Genomic DNA, 24,235 nt, shown 5'->3' on the forward strand with positions numbered 1-24,235 from the left:
TTATGCAACACCTCAGATTTTACTTTCTTTTAACCATGACTGTGTGTCCTTACTTTCCATTCTTTCCTTTTGTATAAAACAAAACGCACTTCAACGGCCTCCCTCAGATCACTCCCTTTTGTTGAGCGGTAACCATTATAGTTTCTGCTCTGAGATTAGCTCACTGAGAGCAGAGCATGCAAAAAAACCCATCCATGGATTCAGAACTCTGTTAGGCCGCCATCCTATCATCCCATGACAATACATTACGCCATTGTTCATTATTTACAGCAGTGAGTGAATTTAAAGTTTGATAGATGCCATCTTTTCTACAACGAAAAAAAAAATCTTCTTTTGGCATTTCTGTGGGGGACTATGAAGCTAAACCACTGTGACATATCAGTCAGAGAGTCTGCAGCAAGCTTGGACTTATCTTTTCACTTATGCATCAATCTTCCCCCTGTGTCGGCATCCTGCTACAAGAAGGCCTCCTTTTTTCAATGCTGCAGCTTAGTTTCATCAGTTTTCTGTTATTCCTTTTGAAGACACTATCTGAATGGGAGCGGCTTAGCTCTGACAATTCACAGCTGTCTACACATCTATCAATCCATCCTTTTATCCATCTTTTACCTGTTTCTACCTTTCTGTACATCAAGGAGTCCCTGATTCGTTGCTACTGTTGTATACCATTTGATCCATCACAAATGCAACGCAGGAATGCTTTTATTTCTTGCACTTTGCTACATGTTTGCTTTGTTTTGTGTCCCTCCCCCCTCTCGGTTGTCTTCCTCTGTCTCCCTCTGCTTCACACATCTATCCTCAACATGACAAAATGGCTATCTGTCTGGTGATCCATCTTCAAACACCTTTCCCACCTGAGCGGTCCATTTCATTCTCTTCTTTTCCTCCAGAGAAAGCTTTGCTCCCAGACTTTTCTTTTATTTCTTTATCACAAATCTTTCATCTTTCACTTCTTCATCCTTTTCATAATATCTCGCTGCCTGCCATTTAGCCCTCTCTCTCCCATCTCTTCTCTCTCTCTGTTTTTCTTTTATCTCTCTCTGCTTGCTGATATCGCACCCTCCTCCTCCCCCTCTCATCCAGAACTATCCTATCTGGCTGGAGTGAGTGCAGCAGATGTAGCCAGGCTGCAAACATCTGCTTCCCCCTGTCCTGCTGCATCTCTACTCTGCTGATCAGGCTAACTGCTCTAACTCCCCAAAGCTTGGTGTCCTTACTGCTGCCTTAACGCACAGCTGGGCACCCTGGGCAGAATCACAGCTAAACACGATTTTTTCCAAACACATGAGGCATACACCAGAAATCCAAGAGCCAGATTGGAAATGTCTGAAAAGTTCAAGTTTAAAAAACTTCATCGTGGTAGAAAACTTCTTCAATAATAGAACTAAAAAAATTACAATAAAAAACAGAAAGGATCACAAGCAAACAACTGTTATACATCTCAGTACAGACAGAAAAAAAATAACATGAGAGCAAACACAAGTACTGTACTGTGCAAAAGCCTCGAGCCACCTCTCATTTCTTTATATTTTGATAGGAAATGGGAAGCAGGAGTGGAAATGTTCAAAAATATGTACAAATTTACATGAAAATAAAGCAGAAAAGGCAAAAAAACAGAGTCTACAGAACCCTCACAAGCTTTAAAGTCAATATTTGGTATGACTACCCTTATTCTTCCCTAAGAATCTCATAGGCAAGATTTCTTGTAATTTTTTTAAGTATTCTTTAGGAATAGTGCTCCAGGTTTCTTGAAGGACACCCAAAGCTCCTATTTGGATGTTTGCTGCCTTTTATTCTGTTCTGTCAAGATGATCTCACACTGCTTCATTAATGTTGAGATTCAAGCTCCAGGGAGGTCAATCCACGACTGGTGGTGTCTGTGTTTTTATCCAGCTATGCTTTTACTGTATTAGCAATGTATCTGGGAAAAACGAAGCTGTTGCTGTCTGTGTTCATAATTCCATCAATGCTGTCAAGATCCCCCAAACCACGACAGAGCCTCCACCATGTTTGACAGATGGCTGTAGACACCCACTGTTAAACCTCTCTCCTGACCATTTTGGAATATCTTGACAATTTGAACCAAACACTTGAAATTTGGATTTGTTGCTCTATAAGACCTGTTGCTTTTGTCCTTTGTCCGCTGACAGAAGGGTGGAGCTGTATTGGACAGCTTGTAATACACTGACATAAACCCTGCATGCCACAGAGCATCCAAAGCACACATGGTCTATGGTTTATAACTCATTATTTAAATATATTCAGTTGTTGGGTGTTTTTCAGCTTCTGAAGTAGGAAAGTCAAAGCATAAAAGGTATTATTTCTAACAACTAGTAATGCCATGTGGGTGTCTACTTTGCTTGCCGATGACGTGATATACATTCTTGCCAGTGGTTTCGCATTTTTAGTTGATCCACAGGGGACGGTAAAGCTCAGAGATATGCAGCAATGCACCAACACATGCAAGAAAAGGGAAGACTATTAGACTTGTAAACAATACAGGTTTCAAGCTTCTATGGAAATCAGGTTTTCAAATATTTCACAAAGCAAACACACACACACACAGCAAGTTTGTTATGATTGAAGGTTACTCATAAGAGTTTGGTAAGAAGCGCTTTATGTAAACAAAAGTTTTACTTGTCCACATGAAAACAACAGGAGGCGCCTGCAAAGGAACGATGAATTAAAATCTCAATTATGCTTTAAATAAGCCCACTTATTAAGTCAACAACAAGCCCTAAACTAAAAAAATAAGTATGAAATAACATATCTTTTGTACAGTGTAAAGAGCGTTTTTAATTTATATTCCATAATAACGTCTTGCTAGTGTTGAGGATTGCAGAATGTGAAAAAAGCTTTCCCAGAGCGCATTAGGACAGCTTGTCTTCCCAATCTGTATATACTCGGATCACTTGACAGAAATCAATTTGCATGCTAATGCTTTGCATAAGAGGAAGGTCACGTCACAAATAAGGCTATCACTTCGATACAAAGGTGTCTAAACTTTATTCACTTTCAGCTCTTGTGTTTAATGTGAGAGAAACACACAGATCTGATACTTTTTTCCCCTTCCTTTTTTGCATTACTCCAGAATTGTAAGGATTGGATTAAGCACTTGCTCCGGCAGGCTTCTAATGTTCTTTTTGTGGGTGTGGTAGCGTTGTGTGCAAAGGTGAAGAGACTGAGTGCAGTCGAGTAGAAGGCTCGCTGCAATGTTTCACTGTAGTGTTAACATTTAAAAAGCAGCCAGGGGAGCTCTGCTCATCTCTTCTGCTGACACTTCTGACCTTGGACTATTATCATTGCAGCAAACGCAGACAGAGTGGCATGTTCAATCTGTACAGAGCCAGTACAATGCACGTACAAAGAGAAGAAACAGAGAAGAGCAGGGCGTCAAGACAGCACACACACACACACACACTGGAAACACGAGTAAAGCAAACTCGATCTCTTCTCACTGAAGAAAGAACTAAGAGCTCTTTGTCTCACTCAGTACACACACACACACACACACACACTCTCTGTATATATAAACAAAGCAAATCCCCTACTGACGAGGGGAAATAAAAAGTCATCCTAAATAACGCACAGTGTGCTTTACCTAAATCTATGCCATACTCCACTGTTAATAACCACTATGCTCACTTGAGATATGGGAGATATTCTGTGTGGCTGCTGCCTGCGTACTCTAACTCCCTGGTATAGGTTTCATCGACCCAGGGCGGATATTTGCATGTAGTGCTTTGCTGTCGTCATGATGGGCCTGCTTCCCAGGGAGAGATTAAACCTAATCCAGGACTTAGTTCACTTTCTGTTTGACGTCTTAAAAACCGGATTCAATTGGCAATGACGGACTCTCGCTTTCTGTATAAATTTTGTGATGTTTCCTGGACCTGTGGAGCTGAAAAATAAAACTATTTGGAAGTGTTAAAAAGCTGCAGTTCTTCATGCAGCCACTAGAGGCTAGCTCCAAAAGGGAGTCAATCCCCTTAGACTACCATGTTAACATGCCCAACTTTACAGGGGAAACAAGCATGTTTAGAACCTGTTATCAAAAGTGTTTTGGCCTCTACGTATAGTTTTCACCAATAAAAACTCTGAGTAGGATGAAGTTATTTGTTGTTTTTTGTCTGTAGTTGTTTAGCCAGTTCTTTGTCAGCTGAGACGGGAGGGTCACATGTCTAAAAAGCTGACAATAAGTATTTGTAACAATATCGGGAATAAATCCTGATTTGAGTTCAGGAGATGACGTTTGAGGCGAGGAGGAAGAGATTGAGATTATTCTAATGTTAAATGGTTATATATAGTTTAAAGGTCACAAATGGGACTTATATAAGGCATACTACATATTTGGCCTGTTTCTAGCCACATACACAAAACACGACAGGGGGCAAGATAGCGGTTTCCACAAACCAGCAACCCCTTCACAAGACTTTTTAATGGATTCACTCTTTATTTTTTCGCTTTAAGTTTATGACAATGCATTAATTTGTTGGAAGGCATGATTACACACTAATCAAGGCACATTTATGAGTTCACCATTCTTTTTCTTTTAAATAAACTCAAAAACAGTACTTACCGTACCTTTAATTGTATGCAAATGACAGCATGATGTCGCAAAGTAGCCCTACTCAAAACTGGAAGACACGCGTTCATTATGACTGTGTGTAGATATGCGACTTTTATCCCAACACAAAATAAAAGTGAAGCTATAATGCTCTTAGCTTTGCCAACATTTTGTATTATTTATCACTATCATTATTGAACATGCCTGACAAAAAGCCAAACCATCTGCGTCTGGTTTTCAGACTGCTAGAAGCCTGCTGTCACTTGTTGATCTGCTCTTGTCATGCAGTCTGATTGGTACAGCTGCTTTAGCGCAATGAAATCAGTGATGTGACTGACTGGAAGTTCATTAACCACCACAGCCTCCAGCTTCATCCTCCTCTTTTACATGCTGATCTACATACACCAAAATAGCAAGTGCACCTGGAGACGCCCACACAGTCCACTCTGACATCTCGCTGTGCTTGTGCAATTAAAATATGGAGCTACAAATCCTTAAGACTAAAATCACACCCTGTTTTTATACTAGCCTAAATTTTCTGAAGTAGCTACAGAGATTTCACTCATAGCGATAGGGTCTATTTTCCCCCGCTGAATGAAGTATCATCACTTTAAATCTTTGATAAAGTGGGTCCAATACAGCCAACATTTCCTGCTATTGCTTCAGAAAAAAAATGTATTTGAAACACACCATTATGAACCTGTCACAGAAATTTTAGTGCATCTATCCACAAGGTCAAAACCAATCTATACATTTGTCTGCAAAATGTGACATGAGTGTAATACTTCTTGGCATTTTTGACAGTGCAATTGCTGTTACCAAAGAAACCACAGGCCTTACTAAATCAATCAGGATGGGTCTTTATTTTAAGAATAAGATGACACTAAAAAGCCTTTTCCCTCTCAAAGCTTCATCCACAACATTTCCTATTGTGCAATTTGTTTAATTAACATATAAGGGCCCACATTTCCATGTAACTGACTTCTCATACTCAACTCGTTTGTTTAGGTCGTGACTTGGGATCTAATCTACCTTCAACATTTCAGTCCTGACTGACGCTGGCATGTCAGTCCGAAGAAAAGCTGCACTGCAATTCAGATCGCTAGAAAATAGCCGCTCTATCACAGCTGAGCGAAAACTTATCTGACAGTGAATAAATTTAAAAAAAGCTCTTAGGTGTGTTTGATGTCTGACAATTGAAACCAAACGTGAACACCTTACACAAGATATGGGGAAAAAAAATCAAGTCATCTCTTCTTTCTTCTTGTTAATATTTAAAACACCTCCAGCTACTATTTTTTCCCCACACAGCTCTTTGTAGTTGAAGGTCAGCTCAGCTCAGTCTGTTACTGCGATCTAAAATGTATTTATATACTACAGAGGTGTCTAAAAAGCTGATAAGCATTTTCGCTGCTTTTTGATTTATTACCGCCATTATTTTTAATTATTTTTCATATGTTGCAAACACCTTAGCAATGTCAGTGTTCATGACCGTAGATGAACACTGAGACCAAAACACAACAAATCCAAATATCACCACTATGACTGGATGTGCAGAGCTTTGCTAATGAATCCCTAAGCTGGAGCAGAGGCCAAGATCCCTCCACAGATCGAACAACCTGTTTATGTTACTTTGGTCACAAACCGTTTGGCTAGGATGATCACATAAAATGGCTTTTTTTGGCTTACATTACCAAATGTTAACATACCTGCTAACACAGACAAACTTCTACCCACCCAACATAGCAGCTAGTGTCCAACCTTACTTTGCTTCCTTGCTAACGCTGTCAGTAGCAAAATACAAATTAAATTGTCTCTGGAGTTTGTGTTGCAGTCAGTGATGCACTGAGAACAAGTAGCCATTAGTGAACTCTATTGCTAAGCTAACATTAGCTAGTGTTACTCACTGCTTTGCACTGTGGGGGAGCAGCAAAGAGTGACTGAGGCACAGCCAAGTAGCAAACTCTGGGGTTTAAGAAGCAGCAAGCACAGAAAACTGCAGCTCCCAGTGCAGCTGCTTGAGGCTGCCTTGAAAAGCAGTCAATGCCACATAGACTCCCATGTTAAAATGTCAAACTGCACAGGATTAAAAAGTATATTTACAGCTTAGCACAAAAAAGCCCAAAACATTTTGGCCTCTATGGATAGTTTCCTCCTCCATAAAACCAGTACAGGGGGCAGATTTTTATTATAACTCATCCATCTGAGGAATAAGGCTTAAAGTTATGGCATATGGCTGATAAGGCCAAACAGGAAGCTGTAGCTGACAGCTGCTTTTCAGATCTCACCTTTGCTAATTTCATATACTCATTTGGATGTTTTCACCGCCTTTGATGTATGAGCATTTTTAATGGATTTTACAAAAAAAATAGTGCAGTTTGCTGTGCTTTCTGGCTCAAATAAACTAAATTAATCAGCATAGCGAGGTTTTAAAATGATAGTCCAGTAACCAGTGGGTGTAGTCGCAGTGTTTACATCCATCTTTGAGGTACAGTCTATGGGTAAGGCACACGGTAGCATGTCTTTTAACATACAGGTGAGTTCACAGGAAGTTGCAACTCAGCCAAGGTCTCATTTAAATAAGTTACTGTATAATCAACTCCCAGATTGGCAAAAATTACATGGAAAATGCAATTAAACAGAACTACATTGTCAGCAAAACTCAGGGATGCCCCCTGGAAGACATCATGTGTTATTCAATTTCCCTGCCACTGGCAACAAAGACAACAAACTTATTATTAATATGATGATTATATAAGAATCACATGCCTGTAGGTCTATATCAGCACTCCAATGTTTCACAAATACTCCCAAAAGTCCCTGTATTTCCTTGGAAGGCTGAGGTTGGAATTACATCCGCCTCTTCATTAAATATGGTAAGAATCAGTCAGCCAGTCCAGGTGCTGCACTCAAACTAATATTAAACACTTTTATGCAGACAGACAAACATCGAACACGACTCTCAGACACCCGAGGTGCAACACGACTACAAAGCCTTTTCAAAAACGTAGGAATTAGGAATTAAGTTAGACAACTTCAAATTAATTTTTAAAAACCCAATAATAATAATAATAACAATAATAATTACTACAATAAAATCTGTATACCACACTGTGCTGGATTAAATGTGGAGGTGATGCTTGAGTGGTGCGCATTAAAACAGAATCAGCTGCACAACATATCAAATTGAGTTCATTTTGAATCAGTCACAACATAATATCTCCTCGGTTCAATAAGATCAACAGTAAACCTCATATGAGATGAGTCTCCTTCATTTTAACCGTACGCTCCTCCTGCACAGTTGGAAAAATGTCATTAGGTTCAAATATTGGGTCTTCAAACTGCTCCTCAGGTTCCCCGACTGACCAGGAGATTCAGGTTTTGATAAAAATTAAACTAAAAAAAAAAAAAAGATAGCTGAGGATGAATCTAGTCCCCAGGAAAATGTTGTAAAATGCATTTGTGGTTAATAGGATTTCCCAGTGGTATCATGACCTCCTTTAAACACACAACCACTATCATCAGACAAAGTTTATCAAGTGTGGCCTCTTAATTTTGTTTTTGCACAAACCTTCTGTACAACCTGGATGGTTGCAATTCAAATAAGAGCAAACCTGCAATTAAAAATTCAGGTTAATGATGTTGAGTAAAATTATTCATCTGGAATAAATTGCACGCCTAATTATCATGTCTTGTCTGTACAATGATACTGAAACATCACTGAAATAACACCATGTTTATAGCTGAAATAAAAAGAGACTGAGATATCACTGTGAGCCTTTTCAAACCTTTCCCATTTTTTCTCTAATAAGCTTCTCCTCGTGTTGTTACAGGCTGGAAATCAAACCTGTAAGCCTGTCAGTGTTGTGCTGTTCATCCAGAACACCATACCTTGTTGACCTCCAGGATTTCTCTCCTTTCCTCACTGGCAGAGCGGCTCTGTCCACCTGATCGGTCTTCATGTTTGGAGCCGTCATCTTCCACAAAGGGTATCAGTTGCTGGAAGGGACAGCAAACAAAAAAATGTGGCTGTATTACTTACTGTAAGCAAGACAAGCGTAAGAGGATCGCTCCCAAAATGCTGACTTATTCAGATAACTGGATTGTGTTTCCCTGCTTGGAGTCGCACAGTAAGATCCATATCGTAGTTTTTTCAATAAAATCTGTTTAAAGATTCACCTCCTGATGCAATTATTCTCTTTCCTACTTCTATGTTTTTCCCCAATCTAACGTCTAAGGTCCAAATAAATTAAAAGCACTGTGCTGCCTAGTCACATCTTTCCTATACGCCCACTGAGCGCAGTTATAGGCCACATTTACATGTGTATGGGAAATCTCAACTAAGCTATATTCAACATATCTCTATGCCTTCTCGCACGATTGTTCCCACAAAGTGGTGAAAATGGGGATTGTGTGTACGTTCTCGAACACTCTCTTCAACGTGGAAAGACAGGGACAGGAAAAGAGTGAGAGGGAAAAGCGAGTGGGAGATTAATTCATTTTTAAACACTCTGTGTGCTTGACCTTGTCTGCTTGACACTAGAGTGAGGCTGATGTGCAAGAGCCTTCAGGCGAGGCAGCGTTCCCGAGAGCCGACAGGGTCACTGCCTGCTGCTTTGCGTCACACTGCCCCCTAGTGGGCACCTCGGTGTGGGTAGGGGAGCAGGAGGCTTGCTGCAGTCACACATCAAGTAATGTATGAATGTCTTGAGAACACACTGTTCCTCATAACACACAGACAGCAAGGATATAAAAGACCTGCACTGACAATGTGTGATTGATGTTATGCTATCTTTGCAGAGCGACTGCACAAAATTGAATTTTGTCAACAACAAAATAATAGACTGTAAAGCACACGCAGTGAAAATGGAGTTTCATATTCTCAAAAGACAGCAACAGTTTTATATAGCATGACATTTTATGGGTTTTAATAAAGGCTGTGGACGACTCTGCTATGGTTTGTAATACTGGAAGCAAGAAGTTCCTGTTACAAAAAAACATCTAGAAAAACATTGTTTTCCTTTCCAAAACAATACTGCCATACCAGACAAGATCACAAACATAGATTAGGTAGGACAGTCTCCAAGCAACATTAGCTAATAAAAAAAATATCCCATATGATGGAATAGCAAACCTTCCTCCAATAATGACTTGGCAAAGCAGTAAATTATGACTGACTACAGATTTTGGCCCGTGTTGTGCAGCTGGAGCAGAGGCCCTGCAGACAGTCGACGGCTGATTTAAGTAACCCGATTCATCTGGAAGCAATGACTGACTAGTGTATGAGTAGAGTTGGAGCCAGACAATATCAAGACAAGCACAAAGGAAGTTATAAAAAAATAAAATAAAATACAGACAGAGAGAGGAGACTAATAGAGTAGGATAGCACTGAAGAGGGCAAGAGTCGTGGGAAAAGAGCCAGAGAGAGGTGAGAACAGAAAATGGGCACGGGAAAAAGAAAGGCAGACAAAGAAGAAAATAAAGAATGACAAAAAGACATAAAAGTCTGGAAAAAGTTTCTTTACTCCTGTCAGTTTCCAGGCTTAGCTCTGCGCCAAACTGTAAACTCTGACTCTTGGAGGGAGAAAAGACAGCAAGGACATGTGCAGGATATTATACCAGACAAACTATGAGCTCGCCTTCAACTTTGAGCAGGAAAAGATGAAAGTTTTTTCATTAGATAATTTGAGGCCGAAGCCAACGACATATCACATTTTAAAGGTGGTGGGCTCAGTTTGGCAGCCCGCGGGGGGAAAATGAAATGTGCTGAGTAGGTTGGGAGAGATGGATGGAGAGTGTATTTTGTGTGTGTGTGTATGTGTGTGTGTGTGTGTGTGTGTACATGTAGCTATGCAGCACGTGCACGTCAAAGTGTGAGTCATAACCCCTGCCTCTTCCACAGAAAGATGGATGTGGTTTCCTGGCTGACAGAGAAGAATGGCCTAATGAAGTTCTCCAGGTTGCCTCAGTGAGACAAAAAGAAAAGGGTAAAAAAAGACTGAAAAAAAAAACAGCAGGGTGAATGTGTAAGAGGAGAGGGAAATGAAATGGCATAGCTGTTCACTGCAGGAAATGACAAGAGGAGAGCAAGACTTGAAACCACAGGGAAAGAACAACATGGGAAAAGCAGAAAAAGACAGAGAGACAAAGCCAACAAGGACAAACAGACCGGCCCGAGAGAAAGAAGGAAATGAGCAGAGATCCAATATCTAGCAGATATCAGAGAAAAGAAGATGAAAGTGGTAGAAAATGTGGGGAGGAGGAAGAAAAATGCATCTAAAAAGGAAGAAAGCAGATTAAAGTCTGAGAAGGGGCAAGCAAAAAGCTGCAACGAACGACAAGTGGAAAGAAAAAGGGGCGAAAGCGCTGACGTGTGCAGTTGGTCCAGCTGTTCATTAAACGGGTCTGCTGCTAATTAGGCTGAGATGAGGTCACGCTGCCCGAGTCATTGATTCCACTTCCTGTTTCAGGCAGCCAATAGTGAGCGGCTGTCAGGCAGCCACCTGAATTCTCTAGGATGATAAATGGCATGCATGCTGGGGCCAAAATCAACAACCCCTCAGCCCCAGACAAACATGGTGAGAGGAGCTATTGGCTGGTCAGCACCGGACTGGGTCTCAGCCTCGGGGGGAAATGAATAAACATTTAAATAAGGTGGAATGAGCAGGGGGAGGAAAAAAAATAGCCAGATGGTGTAATGACTCAATGAAGGAACGGCAAAAGGAAAATGTCAAAGAAAACCCGTCACCGGCTTTGATTTAAGGGCACAACTGCACACGAGAGTCACTTTGAACAGATCGTTCAAAATGCCTCTCGCTGACTGTACTCCTCAATGCAGAAAATGTACGTGGTGGCAGCCATCACAAATTTGTTCCAATTTAAGACTGGTCTCCTCCCACATCCTCCTTTATCCTCAGTAGGAGCCTGGTGAGAAAGATTAGCTCCGAGCCAATCTGTAGAAATTGGGAAGGGACTGCCGCAGTCATAAATCCAATCAAACAGTAGTGGATAGCCGTGCCGGAGCCCCGCATGGTGCCTCACAGAGTGCACCCCCAGCGAGCCAGTGCGTGTGGAATTGCACATGTGGCGAAAACATGCTATTGTGCCAAGTTACACTGCACCACTTGCATTTCTATGTTGTACATTTATGTGTGTGTCGGGGGGGGATACAATTGTGCAATCATTCTGTGAAGGCAGGCACGGAAGGAGCGGGGCTAAGAGGCAAAGTGGTGTTGTTGCTCCTGAAGGTGGATGGTGACTGTAACCAGCAGTAAAGAGGCTCTGGAGACTCACCTGAAACGACCAATGAATCTGCTGCAGGCAGAGAAAAGACAGACCTAGAGGGAGTAGGTGAGATAAGAGTTCCCCAGGGTAAATATGTGTGTGTTTGTGTGAGCAGCTTTGTGAGAGGGTGTGTGTGTGCATGAGCAAGGGGATATGGAAGTTACAATGGAGCAGGGAAATTATTTTACTGCTATTGTTAAATAATCATCATTATTACAATTGCATTAATAATATAATCTGGAGTTTATATTGCATTCAGGGGTTGAACAGTGTGTGTCTTTCAGAAAGGCTAAAAGTCACAGGCTGACAGGAAACAGGCTTGCAGAGAGTTTGCAGAAGTAGGAAGTTATTTTGAGCAGCAGGCTAAGACGAGGCTTTAACAATGTAACAGATAGCTTTAAGATGGCCTTAAGATGTTTATGATGATGTTAATTTTGTATTTCAGATGCAGTTATAACTATTGTGTACACAATGCATATCTGTGCTTATTTGAGTTGATGTTCAGGTTCTTTAAAGGTCTTAAGCTTCACTGACGTGACTGTTCAGGTGATACATGCTGAGGGAAAACTAGAACATAGAAGGAATTGCAATACATGCTTACAAAACACTTATATATCAGGTCATTTTATATTAAGGTTTTAAGTAGAGGTTCTTGGTTAAAACATTTATTTAGTAGAAGACATACATATAGTCTCAGTGAGCCTCTGGTCTGGTGAAAGGTCAGAAGTGCAACAGGTGAATTGAGAAAGAGCATGTGAGGTCAACACACACACACACATGAGTTAGATTTATTTAGAGGAACCGTCCTTGTTGTCTCAGCAAGAAAGAGGAACAATTCACTTTAAGACAAGAACGGAAAGTACCATCCATGAAAATAGAAGATGATCTTCTGGGTTAAAAGTCATTGTGGTGTTGATCTGATCTATGTATAAAATGTATCTGTGACGCATGAAGGGGCGTCAGTAAATCAAACCCTGATGCTATAAAATATCTGTTCATGCTTTGATTAAGTTGAAGACTACTTGCTGTCTGCGTACAGAGTTGTCTTCCCACACGTGTGTATTCATTAAAAATCATTGTTTGACCAAGAGCTTCTGGACCAAGGGTGGTTTGTACTCTCCTTCCTCAATTTTGAACCTTAACATTTGGGGGCTTCGTCCGGTGGTTGAGGAGGGAGAATTGGAGGTGTAGATGGAGAAATTTGGTCTTAGGTGGTCTGACGGGCAGACATGAATTCCAGTGGTCGAAGTGAGTGGGCATAAGCCGGCTTATCCAAAGGTAAGGCACTACCTGTTGAATTATTTCCAAAGTGTGCCAAATTGGATATGATAAAATTTAAGTCTACTCACTGAAGTTACTGGTGGATGTCTGTTTTGATTTTGATGAAAAATCTCATGAGTTGAAGCAGTTAGAGTTCTGCTAAGAAGAAATGAAAGCAGTTAGAGTCTGCGAGAGCAGTTAGAGTCTGCCAGGAAAAGTTTAAATACTGGGTTGAAGTCCCAAAGAAATTGAGTTAGAGTCTCAAGTAGTTTGGTAGGGAATTTGGTCATTTTGTGGGTTAAAGTCCCGGTTGGTCATTAGGTCAGACCTTGGTTGGTCATTTTGTGGGTTAGAGTCCCCATTGTCCATCAGGGTAGATCTGCCTCAGTCATACACTTGTGTTGGGTGTTGATTGTTGTTTCAAAGTATTATAAATTATTCTAGGACGGCAGTTAGAGTCTGCAAGGAAGTGCAGTTCTCGGAGGTAACGCTCCCTCCCGGCCAAGGACGCTTGGCCCTGACCTATCGGCGAATAGGGTTAGTACGGTCGGCAACCGGGAAGAACTTGGGAACCTTCAAAATAGCTAGGAGTTAGAGTCTCCTTACCGTTTGGAACGGTACCTGCGCTTTTTTTGGTCAGAAGAAGTTGGACTTCGGGCGTGTAACTTTAACTTAAAACTTCGGGGTAAGCCTTGGCTGTGTAATGCCAAAAATAGAGCTTCAGGCAAAGTTTGGGTTGGTTGACGCTTTTAAATTGAGTTAGGGATTTTAGAGATGAGGCCAGAAACAGTTAAAGTCTGATACTGGTTAATTGGTCGCAAAAAACTCAGGGAGTTTATCCGCTGGGCGGTTATTTTAAATTTGTCGAAATTGTGTAGGCGCTAAAGCTGACAGATCTGACAGTGGTTGTAAATATAAGATGTATTTGTAATATAAAATAAGAGATCTCTGTGTGAAAGGAGTCTGAGGCAATGCTGGAGCTATTTTTAGACGGTGTGTGTGTGAGTGAAAATGCAAATGAGTAAGCAGTGAACTGTTTAAACCACAGTTGGTTTTACAAATACTGCTGCAAACATTGTTGAGTGTGTTTAAAATGCCATTTATGTTTATTAGAGGACTATAAATAAAGTATTGAGTTGCCGTAGTGGATGTATAGTAATTGACTGAGTTTGGATGTAGATATATAAATATATTGAGTGCACTGTATATACTTAAGATTAACATATTACTTTCAGTAGTAACTTTTCTCCAGCATTAGTTGCTGGTGTGGTTTATTTTTTCAATTTCTTGTGTGTGCGGTGAGAAGTAATGGAGGTTTCAATTTTTTGTTTGTTTGTTTTTTACTTGCTCTTTTTGATTATGACAAGCATGTCTAAAATACTTTTAGGAAAGCATATTTTGAGTGATTCTAAGTGTGTGAATGCTGTGAGTAGTAGGCTTTGAGGGATTGGGTGTGAGGTGTACAAAATACTAAATAATAATAACACTATGAAAGTTGATAGTAGAGTGAGTGCAAGGCGGTGTGTGAACAGAGGAAGTCTGAGAGAGAAGTGTGTGCGTAGGCAAAATGCAGAGTGTGTGCGTGAAATAAGGGAGTATTGTTTTTACATCAAGGTTTAGTAGAACTAAAGTAGAACGTCACAAACAAACAAAAGAAGGTAAAATGAAGAGAGAAAATAACTGACAATTACATTAATGAATAGAAAACACACATACACAAAGTGCCATATGTGAAATTATTCTAGGAAGGAATCAGAAGTGAGATAGTTTAATATAAGATGCAATGAAGGAAGCAGCTTACACTCCTTTAATTTCCAGAGCCAGTGTGTTCCCTCCCCTGCCCACTTGGGCCCCGTATCAGGCGAGTATGGAAGGCTGGATAGCCCATGACGGGTAAGATCCCACCTCGAAACCCTGGGACAACCTAAGGCAGGCACAGTCACGATTACTCGGCCTCACTCAGTCCCTGTGAGCTCAGACTCATGGGTGAGATGAAGTGAAGAAGATGGGACCTCAAGGGTAAAGCCGCTGGGCTAAGGCGAAGGGGGTAAGTGGCAAGTGGAGCCCTACCTTCTGGCTGAGGACAAGGAATGCTGTTAATCAAGGTGGGAAATCAAAATTTGGGTTAGTAAATTTGGGAAGGAGTAAATTGACTGTTTAAAGGTAAAATTATGAAGGAGTCTGACACACTGCAAAAGCAACATATGCAAATTGACATACACAAACATAAAATACACTTGAGTTTGAAGCTGAGGAAAGTGAGTTATGAAAACAAAAAGTGATTGAAGTAATTTTAGGTAAGAGTGACTTAGGAGTGCTCTCTCGTACTGAGTGATCAAGTAGTGATCACTGTAGAAAGAAATAAAATGATTTAATGAGTTGATAATGTTTAAACATATGTTTCTGTTGTTACAGCAACTTCTTGAGATATGACTCAGTATGCAAATTAGCTGGAGTGTGTGTGTGACTGAGGAAGTGACTTTCAGAAGAGGAAGCATGGCAGACAAGAGAAGTACAGATTTGGGTAGGAAATAGTTTATAGTTTAGTGATTATATGTTGTCGTAAGGGGGTTTTATGCTGAATTTAAGTATGTTAAAGGGGGTGATTTTTGTGTGCAAATTGTGTGGTTTTAATGAGACTTTCGGTGTATTGAGGAGGTGAAGTTATGTGGTGGCAAAACTTTTGTGTGTTTAAGGTTGTTGAGGTTGTTGTGGTGAGGGGTTGATTCTGTCAGTTAGGTTGTTGTTGTTGTTTTTGTTTTTAATGGAGGGAGTTTTAGGAAACATCGACATGTCTAAAAATTGGGCCCATTATTTTGTAACAGTGCACTTAAAGAAAACCTGTCAGGTGATTTTGATTTTGTTTTTATGAGCTAATAATCAGCTCTATTTTTTCTCATTTCTGTTCTAAGCAGGCCTGAAACAGCGCTGAAAATTTTCGGGAAGAGCAAATATAAGGGGGCTTTCCAGATTACAACTGGCCGAGGAGAAAGCTACCTGTGGGGGCTATGGAAAAAATGAATGAGCTCATTTTGCTGAGGGTGGAAAAGTTGCGCGGGACGCTCCACTATTAGCAAATATATGGTGTGAATGCATGTGAGTGAATGTGTGGCTGGATGAAGGAGGATGAATTAATGTGGACAAACAATTGGCTTTTACCAGAGAAAATTTTTGTTTTATTAAGTGGGGTTAGATTATGGGATTATAGTATATTGTTGGGAGAATGCCAAATGTTAAAGGGGACACATTTTTTGATATAACTCATGTTACCATTAATTGAAGAAACACATGACTGATAATTGTTCTGTTTTAAGTTTATTTTATGATATAGATTGGAACATGAGTGGGGAAAACTGAGCATTTTTAGTTTTGTATAGTATTTTGACACATTTCATGTATCAAAATAAAGGGGGGTTTAGGGTGTATTAATTTAATTGTTTAATAATTTAGGATCATTTTAGGACTTTTGGGGTTTTTGATCATTTGGATATGGTAAAACTGAAACTGTTATTTTTATGTTAAGGTTAAAGGATTAAAGTGAACTGAATCCTGTTTAGAAGATACAATGCCGGTTTTTCAAAGCTGTGAATAAATCTTAGAGGGAAAATTAGTGAGGGTTGAAGGAGTAGAACAGGTTTGATTTCTTTTTTGATTTCTAGAAGTAGTGGTTATAATGTAGGCTTACACATACAGATATTACATAGGTATTTTTAGGATAAAGGGGAGAGCTTATAAATAGAAATGATTTTTATACATATTGCATTTTTTGATATGAGTTATTGAAGTTATTGAAGGATTGCACACGCTTACAGACACAGAGTTAAGAAACACACATGACAGTATTGATTCCAGGCAAAAGGCCTTAAATTCATTTAGCTTTTTAACTGAACTTAAAGAAGGACCAAAGAGGAAGGAAAGCATATATTTTGGTTAAATCTGATAAATTAGAATTAGAAGGTATTGTTACATTAAAAGGAGCAAAATGAAACAAAAAGGCTATACCAAAAACAGGTTATAACATAGGAAATGTGAGGTTAAAATGAAGTTAGTGTTAACAGACAGGTGTTGTTTCAAGGCAGCATTTAGCTATGATGAAATGTATACAGGAGTAATTGCTTATATGCTTAAACTTAATTGATTAAAGTGGTTGTTTTCTTTTGGATCTTTTAGTAGAATAGGCGCTTACGATGATTTTCTTGTTAAAAAGGTGACTTAAGATTAGAGTAGAGGAACTTGCAGCAGCGACAATTTGTGCACAGGATGTTGATGATCATATAGGGAAAAATAGAGCGAGCAACCGGACGTGAAAGCAGCGCTTAAAGAATTTTAAAGTGATGAGGAACGTTGAAGAATATATATAAATACAAGTCAATAAGTTAAGAGCATAATTAGGATCATGCTTTTGATTAAAGAGTCCCAAATAGGATAAGTTAGGGAGGTGCAGGAAAAGGTATTTTGCTTCCTTTGCAGAAGATCTCGGCGACCACAGGGAGGTCCGAGACCACCAGAGAGGGACCGAGAAAACCTAAAGCTTACACATGGAGTGTTCTCGAAGGGGAGCTGGTGTTTATTACCGGACCAATTGGATGACATGAGGTTGTCTGATTTGCTGAGCCAGGACGCAATGTATTGCGACCTCTGGAGAGAGGGAATGTGGAGCAGGGAAATTATTTTACTGCTATTGTTAAATAATCATCATTATTACCATTGCATTAATAATATAATCTGGAGTTTATATTGCATTCAGGGGTTGAACAGTGTGTGTCTTTCAGAAAGGCTAAAAGTCACAGGCTGACAGGAAACAGGCTTGCAGAGAGTTTGCAGAAGTAGGAAGTTATTTTGAGCAGCAGGCTAAGACGAGGCTTTAACAATGTAACAGATAGCTTTAAGATGGCCTTAAGATGTTTATGATGATGTTAATTTTGTATTTCAGATGCAGTTATAACTATTGTGTACACAATGCATATCTGTGCTTATTTGAGTTGATGTTCAGGTTCTTTAAAGGTCTTAAGCTTCACTGACGTGACTGTTCAGGTGATACATGCTGAGGGAAAACTAGAACATAGAAGGAATTGCAATACATGCTTACAAAACACTTATATATCAGGTCATTTTATATTAAGGTTTTAAGTAGAGGTTCTTGGTTAAAACATTTATTTAGTAGAAGACATACATATAGTCTCAGTGAGCCTCTGGTCTGGTGAAAGGTCAGAAGTGCAACAGGTGAATTGAGAAAGAGCATGTGAGGTCAACACACACACACACACATGAGTTAGATTTATTTAGAGGAACCGTCCTTGTTGTCTCGGCAAGAAAGAGGAACAATTCACTTTAAGACAAGAACGGAAAGTACCATCCATGAAAATAGAAGATGATCTTCTGGGTTAAAAGTCATTGTGGTGTTGATCTGATCTATGTATAAAATGTATCTGTGACGCATGAAGGGGCGTCAGTAAATCAAACCCTGATGCTATAAAATATCTGTTCATGCTTTGATTAAGTTGAAGACTACTTGCTGTCTGCGTACAGAGTTGTCTTCCCACACGTGTGTATTCATTAAAAATCATTGTTTGACCAAGAGCTTCTGGACCAAGGGTGGTTTGTACTCTCCTTCCTCAATTTTGAACCTTAACACCTACTTCCTTTAAACCAACAGCTTCCTAATTTAGCAGACAGCTTTTACGAAAAGCCGGACTATGTGAGGCGACGGCTGAAAGCACAAAAAAAAAAAATCCTGACAAGCATATAAAGCATTTGTTGACGTTCACATCTAAAAAGATCAATCAGTCAACTTAAAATGTAGTATCAGCACTTCCCCGCTTACAGCCTCATCATGTAAAACCTAAATGCAGTTGCAGGTGTGCTTTATATAATAAAAGCATGACCTAATTTGAGGTAAGACAGCATCTTGAAAGTAATAACAAATGGACAAAATATGTAAAATACAAAGTATAATACAATGTGTTTTATCAGGTAACAACTATATTAAGCTGGGAGTAATGTGTATTTCATTTAATCTCCTTTCAGCATGTAATACCTAACCAAATCCAAAGCAGAATGTTTGTAGCATGATCCGGGCCTGCTTACCCACTAATTTTATTTGTTTGTTTCATTAATCTTTTGTGAAGAGGGGGAGAGTGTTGTTCATGAGTGAATGGAAGACGGATTGAGAGGTGGACCAGCAGATTGGTATGGTTTGAGCAGAAATATAGGCGTTGTACTGGACTGCCATGGTTAAGAGAGAGCTGAACTTTACAAGTCAACCTACAAATCCAACCTTTACCTATAATTATGAGTCCTGGGTAATGACCAAAAGAGTAAGGCCACGAATACAAGAGGCCAAAATGAGTTTCCTTTATAGGTTGGCCGGGCTCAGCCTTTAAGGTGGGGAGAGGAGTTATTTCTAAGGCTGAGCATGGCTGGGTGGACTCCGGACAGTATGTCAGCAACACACAAAATCCACAATCAACATGTCTCACTACTGCAAATACTTTATTTACTTTTGGTGAGGGCGGTGCCTGTATAGAGCCTGCAGGAAGCCGGACACATTACACTCGCTCACTCAGGGTGAATTAATCAGATCATAGCCTGATATCACATATCACACTGACTTTGTAATATGGAGCTAATGACTTAAAAACAATTTATTGTCCAACTGAGTCTGACATTTATGTCCTCACACACATCCATGCTGGCAATGCATTGGAAAGTTCAGTGCATCAGTACATGTGTGTAATCAGACAGAGCTCTTCGGCTAACTTTACCTTACCTTTACCCGAGTGCACTGACATGCATCAACCCATGATTAAATCTCAGTGTTCCCAGGTGCACGCCAATCTTTTGTATACTTAAATCAACTTGCACCAATGTCATCACCTCTCCTCCACATCACAGCCAACAAATCCCAACTGCTTCTTTTGTCTGCGTTATGCAACCAGTGCGTGCCGCCACTGTAGACGTGCGTCATATTGCTTCAGTCTCTGCAACAGGACCGGCGTGTGCAGCAAATACGGATCAAAGAAATGTTAGAAGCCCTTTTGGAAAGTTCAAAGTTTTCCATTTTTTATGTTTCAGGCTCATCTTAAGATTAATTTTCCCTCCTCGTCAATCCTTTTATGATTTATAAGTGCACTCTGTTGTCCCCTAACCAACCAGCCAATGTAAGAACCTGCTAACTGTTCCCACCTCACACTTAAAAGACTGAAGGCGGCTGAGCGTTAGCTGTTAGAGCTCCTCTGTTATGTAACAAACTGCTGCCATTTCCTTTTAGACCTCTTTTAAAGATTTAAATATATCGGCAAGCTTTCTTATAACTTTTTACTTTTCTTTTAAACCTTTAAGGCTTTTTTATTTTATTGTTAACTACTGAGTTGCACTGTATTTTCATTCTTGATGCTGCACTTTCATGACTCTGTTTTATATTAATACACCAACTGTTCAATCATTTGGAGCTTACATTTATGCTTTTCTAATCTTCTTTAATTTTTTCCCCCCGTTTGTATGACTGTATTTTGACACATTCTTCATTATTACATGTTTCTTCTGAAATATTTTGTATTGATGAATGTTGCAAAAACATTTCATTAATAAACTTCACAACTTTATTTTTAATAATTATGGAAAGTGCACCACTGGTGGTATAAAATAACTGATATAACTGTGTGTATATATGTGACAGGAAATGGGGAAAAAGCACAACGGGTTTCCTTTGGAAATGGAAGGAAGTTTCACAAATGTGACTATTTTACCAACTTTTAACAGAAATTCAATAACGTCAGTAAGAGAAAGCTGTCATTAGCATATTTCTTAGTGTTGTCGTGTCTCACCTCTGGAGGTATGGGGTCGAGGCCGGCACAGTTTTCGTTGCATTTATCGTAGACGAGGCGCAGCTTGCGGAAGAGCACAGAAAGCGTTCGTAGATGCTCCTGGAGTTTCCCCAGCCTGTCCTGGTGGGTGTTGGGGTGGTAAGTGACTCCATTAGGCAGCTAAGAAGAACCAACGGGGAAACTCTGTGTTAAATAAAGTACTAGAATTTTCTTAGTGCTAATAAAAAAGCTAAACTTATTGATCCTCACTGACTGCCAAAGCATCACGAAGCCTCTGTTGTTCCCCAGCTGATAAGAAAGCATTAGGAAATCCTCTGATAAAAAAGTGATAGTGTTCTTTCTACTTAAGAACGGGAGCCATCAGTCTGAAAAGACGCTTTAAAATGTGTTTAACACGTTTGTGATCCTGCAACAATATGGCATGTGGTTTTAATAATCACAATTTAAAGCACCAAACATAAACTGAGACAGACAGAGAGAGACGGAAGGAGTGGAGGGAGGAGAAGACACATGAGGAATTTTTACAAGTATAAAGGCGGCCTGTGATCTAAAAAAACAAGTCACAACAATGCTGTTTGTGCATTCTGCGGCTGAGGTCGCGCTCGCTCGGCCCATCTTGCTGGCTGTGATCTTAACAAGGTGCGGGAGCGGCGTCTCGGAGGAGCAGGCAGACATCCACGATAAACTCATTCCAGTTGCATCTTTAAGATGAGGTCAAAGCTGAACTACATGTGAACTGCAGACCAAGCTAATGCACAAATAAATGATCTCAAGGAATAATAACAAGCATCCGCTGGCACTTAAATGCAGTAAAGACTGATGCACTGTTTGGAAATAAAAGAAAACATTTGGAAGGAAAGTGCACTAACACATCTGACATAAAAGCAATACGTTCAGCTCAATGATATATGTAGGATGACTTCATGAGTCTTATCTACGAGCGCTCCTTCTTTGTTATGACAACATAAACAAAGCCCTGCAAACACAGGAGGAAACCACACAAAGGCAACATCCTTGCTTAGCCAGTGTTGGATTTATCGCAATCACTTTGACAATGGTTGTCATATCACATTGCTGCATGGAAAAATGCACTTCTGGTCATAAATTCCTGACAGTAAGCTGAACTTTGAGCAATTAAAATATCCAAAAAAACTTCCTATCTCAAGAAAGACGAACAAGATCTGCTTGCAGTTCTCCAATTTTTGCGTGGCAGGCCCCCACATGCCTCATTTTTATCATTAACAACTGAAAATTGGGAAGTAAAGGTGATTGGAATCACATCAGCAAACTCTTGTTTATTTTGTCAAACAACATTTTTTTTAAGTGATATTAATTTAACTTCAGTTTTATGCTGTGGTTCCTGTCCCCAGATTTAAGAGGCACTGCCTTATGCTAATATGTATTTTCCCTGCCTTAATGATTGAAGGCATAAAAAAGGGTCTGTACTTTTCCTGCTCCTAGTTGTCAAAATGTAATTTGTGAAAAAGGCATATTTGGAGCCTAGACACTGATTAAAAGCTTCCTTACATCTTTGTACTTTCTGCCAAATTCTTTCAGAATACAATCTACATGCCACATTATTTTAATGAACCTTAAACTGCCTCTGCAGGCTTCTCAAATCAAGTGATTTTGGCCTTTTAACTGCACTGCGCTTCTTGCTGGCTGTGGTCGTCTCCCATTTACCATCAAGACTGCAGGCATCCTGTTGTTTTTAAATCCTGCATCAAAATGTGTTGATAAAGAACTGCCATCCTGACTGGCATTTGCTTTGTTATTAGAATAATAGTCATCATGTTATGTTAGTATCTCTTTTTTTCCCCCCTTACATCTTTTGGCTGGTCTGTTTTCATGACAGCGTGTCCAAACCTTTAATTTTACTCATCTTGTGTCATACTTAAGAGTCTCACATTGGTTCTAGAGCTACAAACGTGACCATACCTGCATGTTTCTGAGGAGCTGGAAGATCTCCATGGTCCTGAGGACGATGTCTTGGACCGTCTCCTGACCGATGCGACACAGCGAGGCCGTGTTGACGTCCCGTGCTGCCTGAGCCTGCTGCTGCTGTTGCTGCTGCTGAGGTGGCGGCTGCCCGCCAAAAGGTGACACGAGAGGAGGGGTCGTCATGGAGACTGCAGGTGACGATGCTGCTGGAGAGGATGGATTGGAGGGAGGTTCACGTGTTTCCCTGTCAGGTTATTCCACACCAGGAGACATTTACATGCCTTTAGGGAGCAATTTAAAGAGGATAAAGAGAAGGAAATTTAGAGAAGTTAAAGGAAGTCTTGGTCATTGTGCTTGCTTTGTGAATACTCAACAGCATAGAGTTTAGCAATATCAGCTTAGCTTTTAGCTAGGCTAAAGTTTGATAAAAACATATTTTCAGCTATATAAAAACTCCACAAGTGCTAAAAAGTAACAAAAACAACGCGTTAGTCTCTGTGCTAACGCCATAGCCTTTAAAATAAGTTATCTACGCGGATTTGAATCTATTTAAACGATAACTCACATCAGTACAAGTCTCTCAAATGCCACCCCGAGCTTTGAAAGACACACCCAGATACATGAAATAGAGTAACGGGTTAATCATCGCTCATGTAAAAGTACAGTGATTGTCACAAAAGCTAAGTGGACAGTCACACCATACGACACTCTCGCTTTCTCTACGTTTATTTTTTGTGGGTTTTTTTATATATATATATAATTTTTCTACCACATCAACTCACAGAGAGTATTCATGTTTGCTCACCGGCACAATTACAACATGTTAGGTTACCTGTGTGGTGATAATTTATCTCTTTTGTTGACATGTCAAATCCCTCTGCTTCAGGGATCTCAGCTGCTGCTGCAACTATCGCGAGAAGTCTTAAGTTGACGCCGTTATTTTGGGTTGTAAATAATGTAATAGAAGCGAAACGTGAAAATGTGTGTGTGTGTGTGTGTGTGTGTGTGTGTGTGTGTGTGTGTGTGTGTGTGTGTGTGTGTGTGTGTGTGTGTGTATTTATTTATTTTTTAATTTGGTATAACTTTAACGAGAATAAGATGTTATAACGGACATGTACTAATATCAAATATGCCTTTGGTCAACTACTGCTTCCCTCTGAATGCTTCTAAGGCATGAAAACATTACGGTAAAGCAACGCGCACACCAAAATGTGTTCGGGCTACTTGGGGTAAGAGCGACACATACTGGCTCATTTTTTTTATAACAGCATCACTACCACACATCTGAGTTCATCAGCCCCCAGGCCAATTTACGCCACATGATTGCTTCTCATGGGTCATTCTCTTTCCCTTACTC

The 24,235-nt window shown here is 40.0% G+C and overlaps 1 protein-coding gene across 2 annotated transcripts in view; it reads right to left on the reverse strand.

The window, feature by feature from the left end:
• med30 (mediator complex subunit 30) overlaps positions 1-23,816 on the reverse strand; it is a 54,278-nt gene extending 30,462 nt beyond the window's left edge. For both annotated transcript variants that reach the window (XM_086279710.1, XM_086279712.1), the window contains exons 1-4: positions 23,711-23,816; positions 22,876-23,159; positions 20,938-21,096; positions 8,459-8,566 (exon numbers count right to left, since the gene is read on the reverse strand). In XM_086279710.1, coding sequence (XP_086135836.1) covers positions 8,459-8,566; positions 20,938-21,096; positions 22,876-23,061 — 453 coding nt within the window. In that variant the 5' untranslated portion in view covers positions 23,062-23,159; positions 23,711-23,816. The remainder of the gene's footprint in view (positions 1-8,458; positions 8,567-20,937; positions 21,097-22,875; positions 23,160-23,710) is intronic.
• Between the last annotated feature and the right edge of the window lie 419 nt (positions 23,817-24,235).

Source organism: Aulonocara sp. 'chitande type north' Nkhata Bay, linkage group LG22 (assembly GCF_057382095.1).
Source record: "Aulonocara sp. 'chitande type north' Nkhata Bay isolate Kocher_YH1m ecotype deep benthic linkage group LG22, A_spYH_male_GT1.1, whole genome shotgun sequence".
Classification (NCBI taxonomy): domain Eukaryota; kingdom Metazoa; phylum Chordata; class Actinopteri; order Cichliformes; family Cichlidae; genus Aulonocara; species Aulonocara sp. 'chitande type north' Nkhata Bay.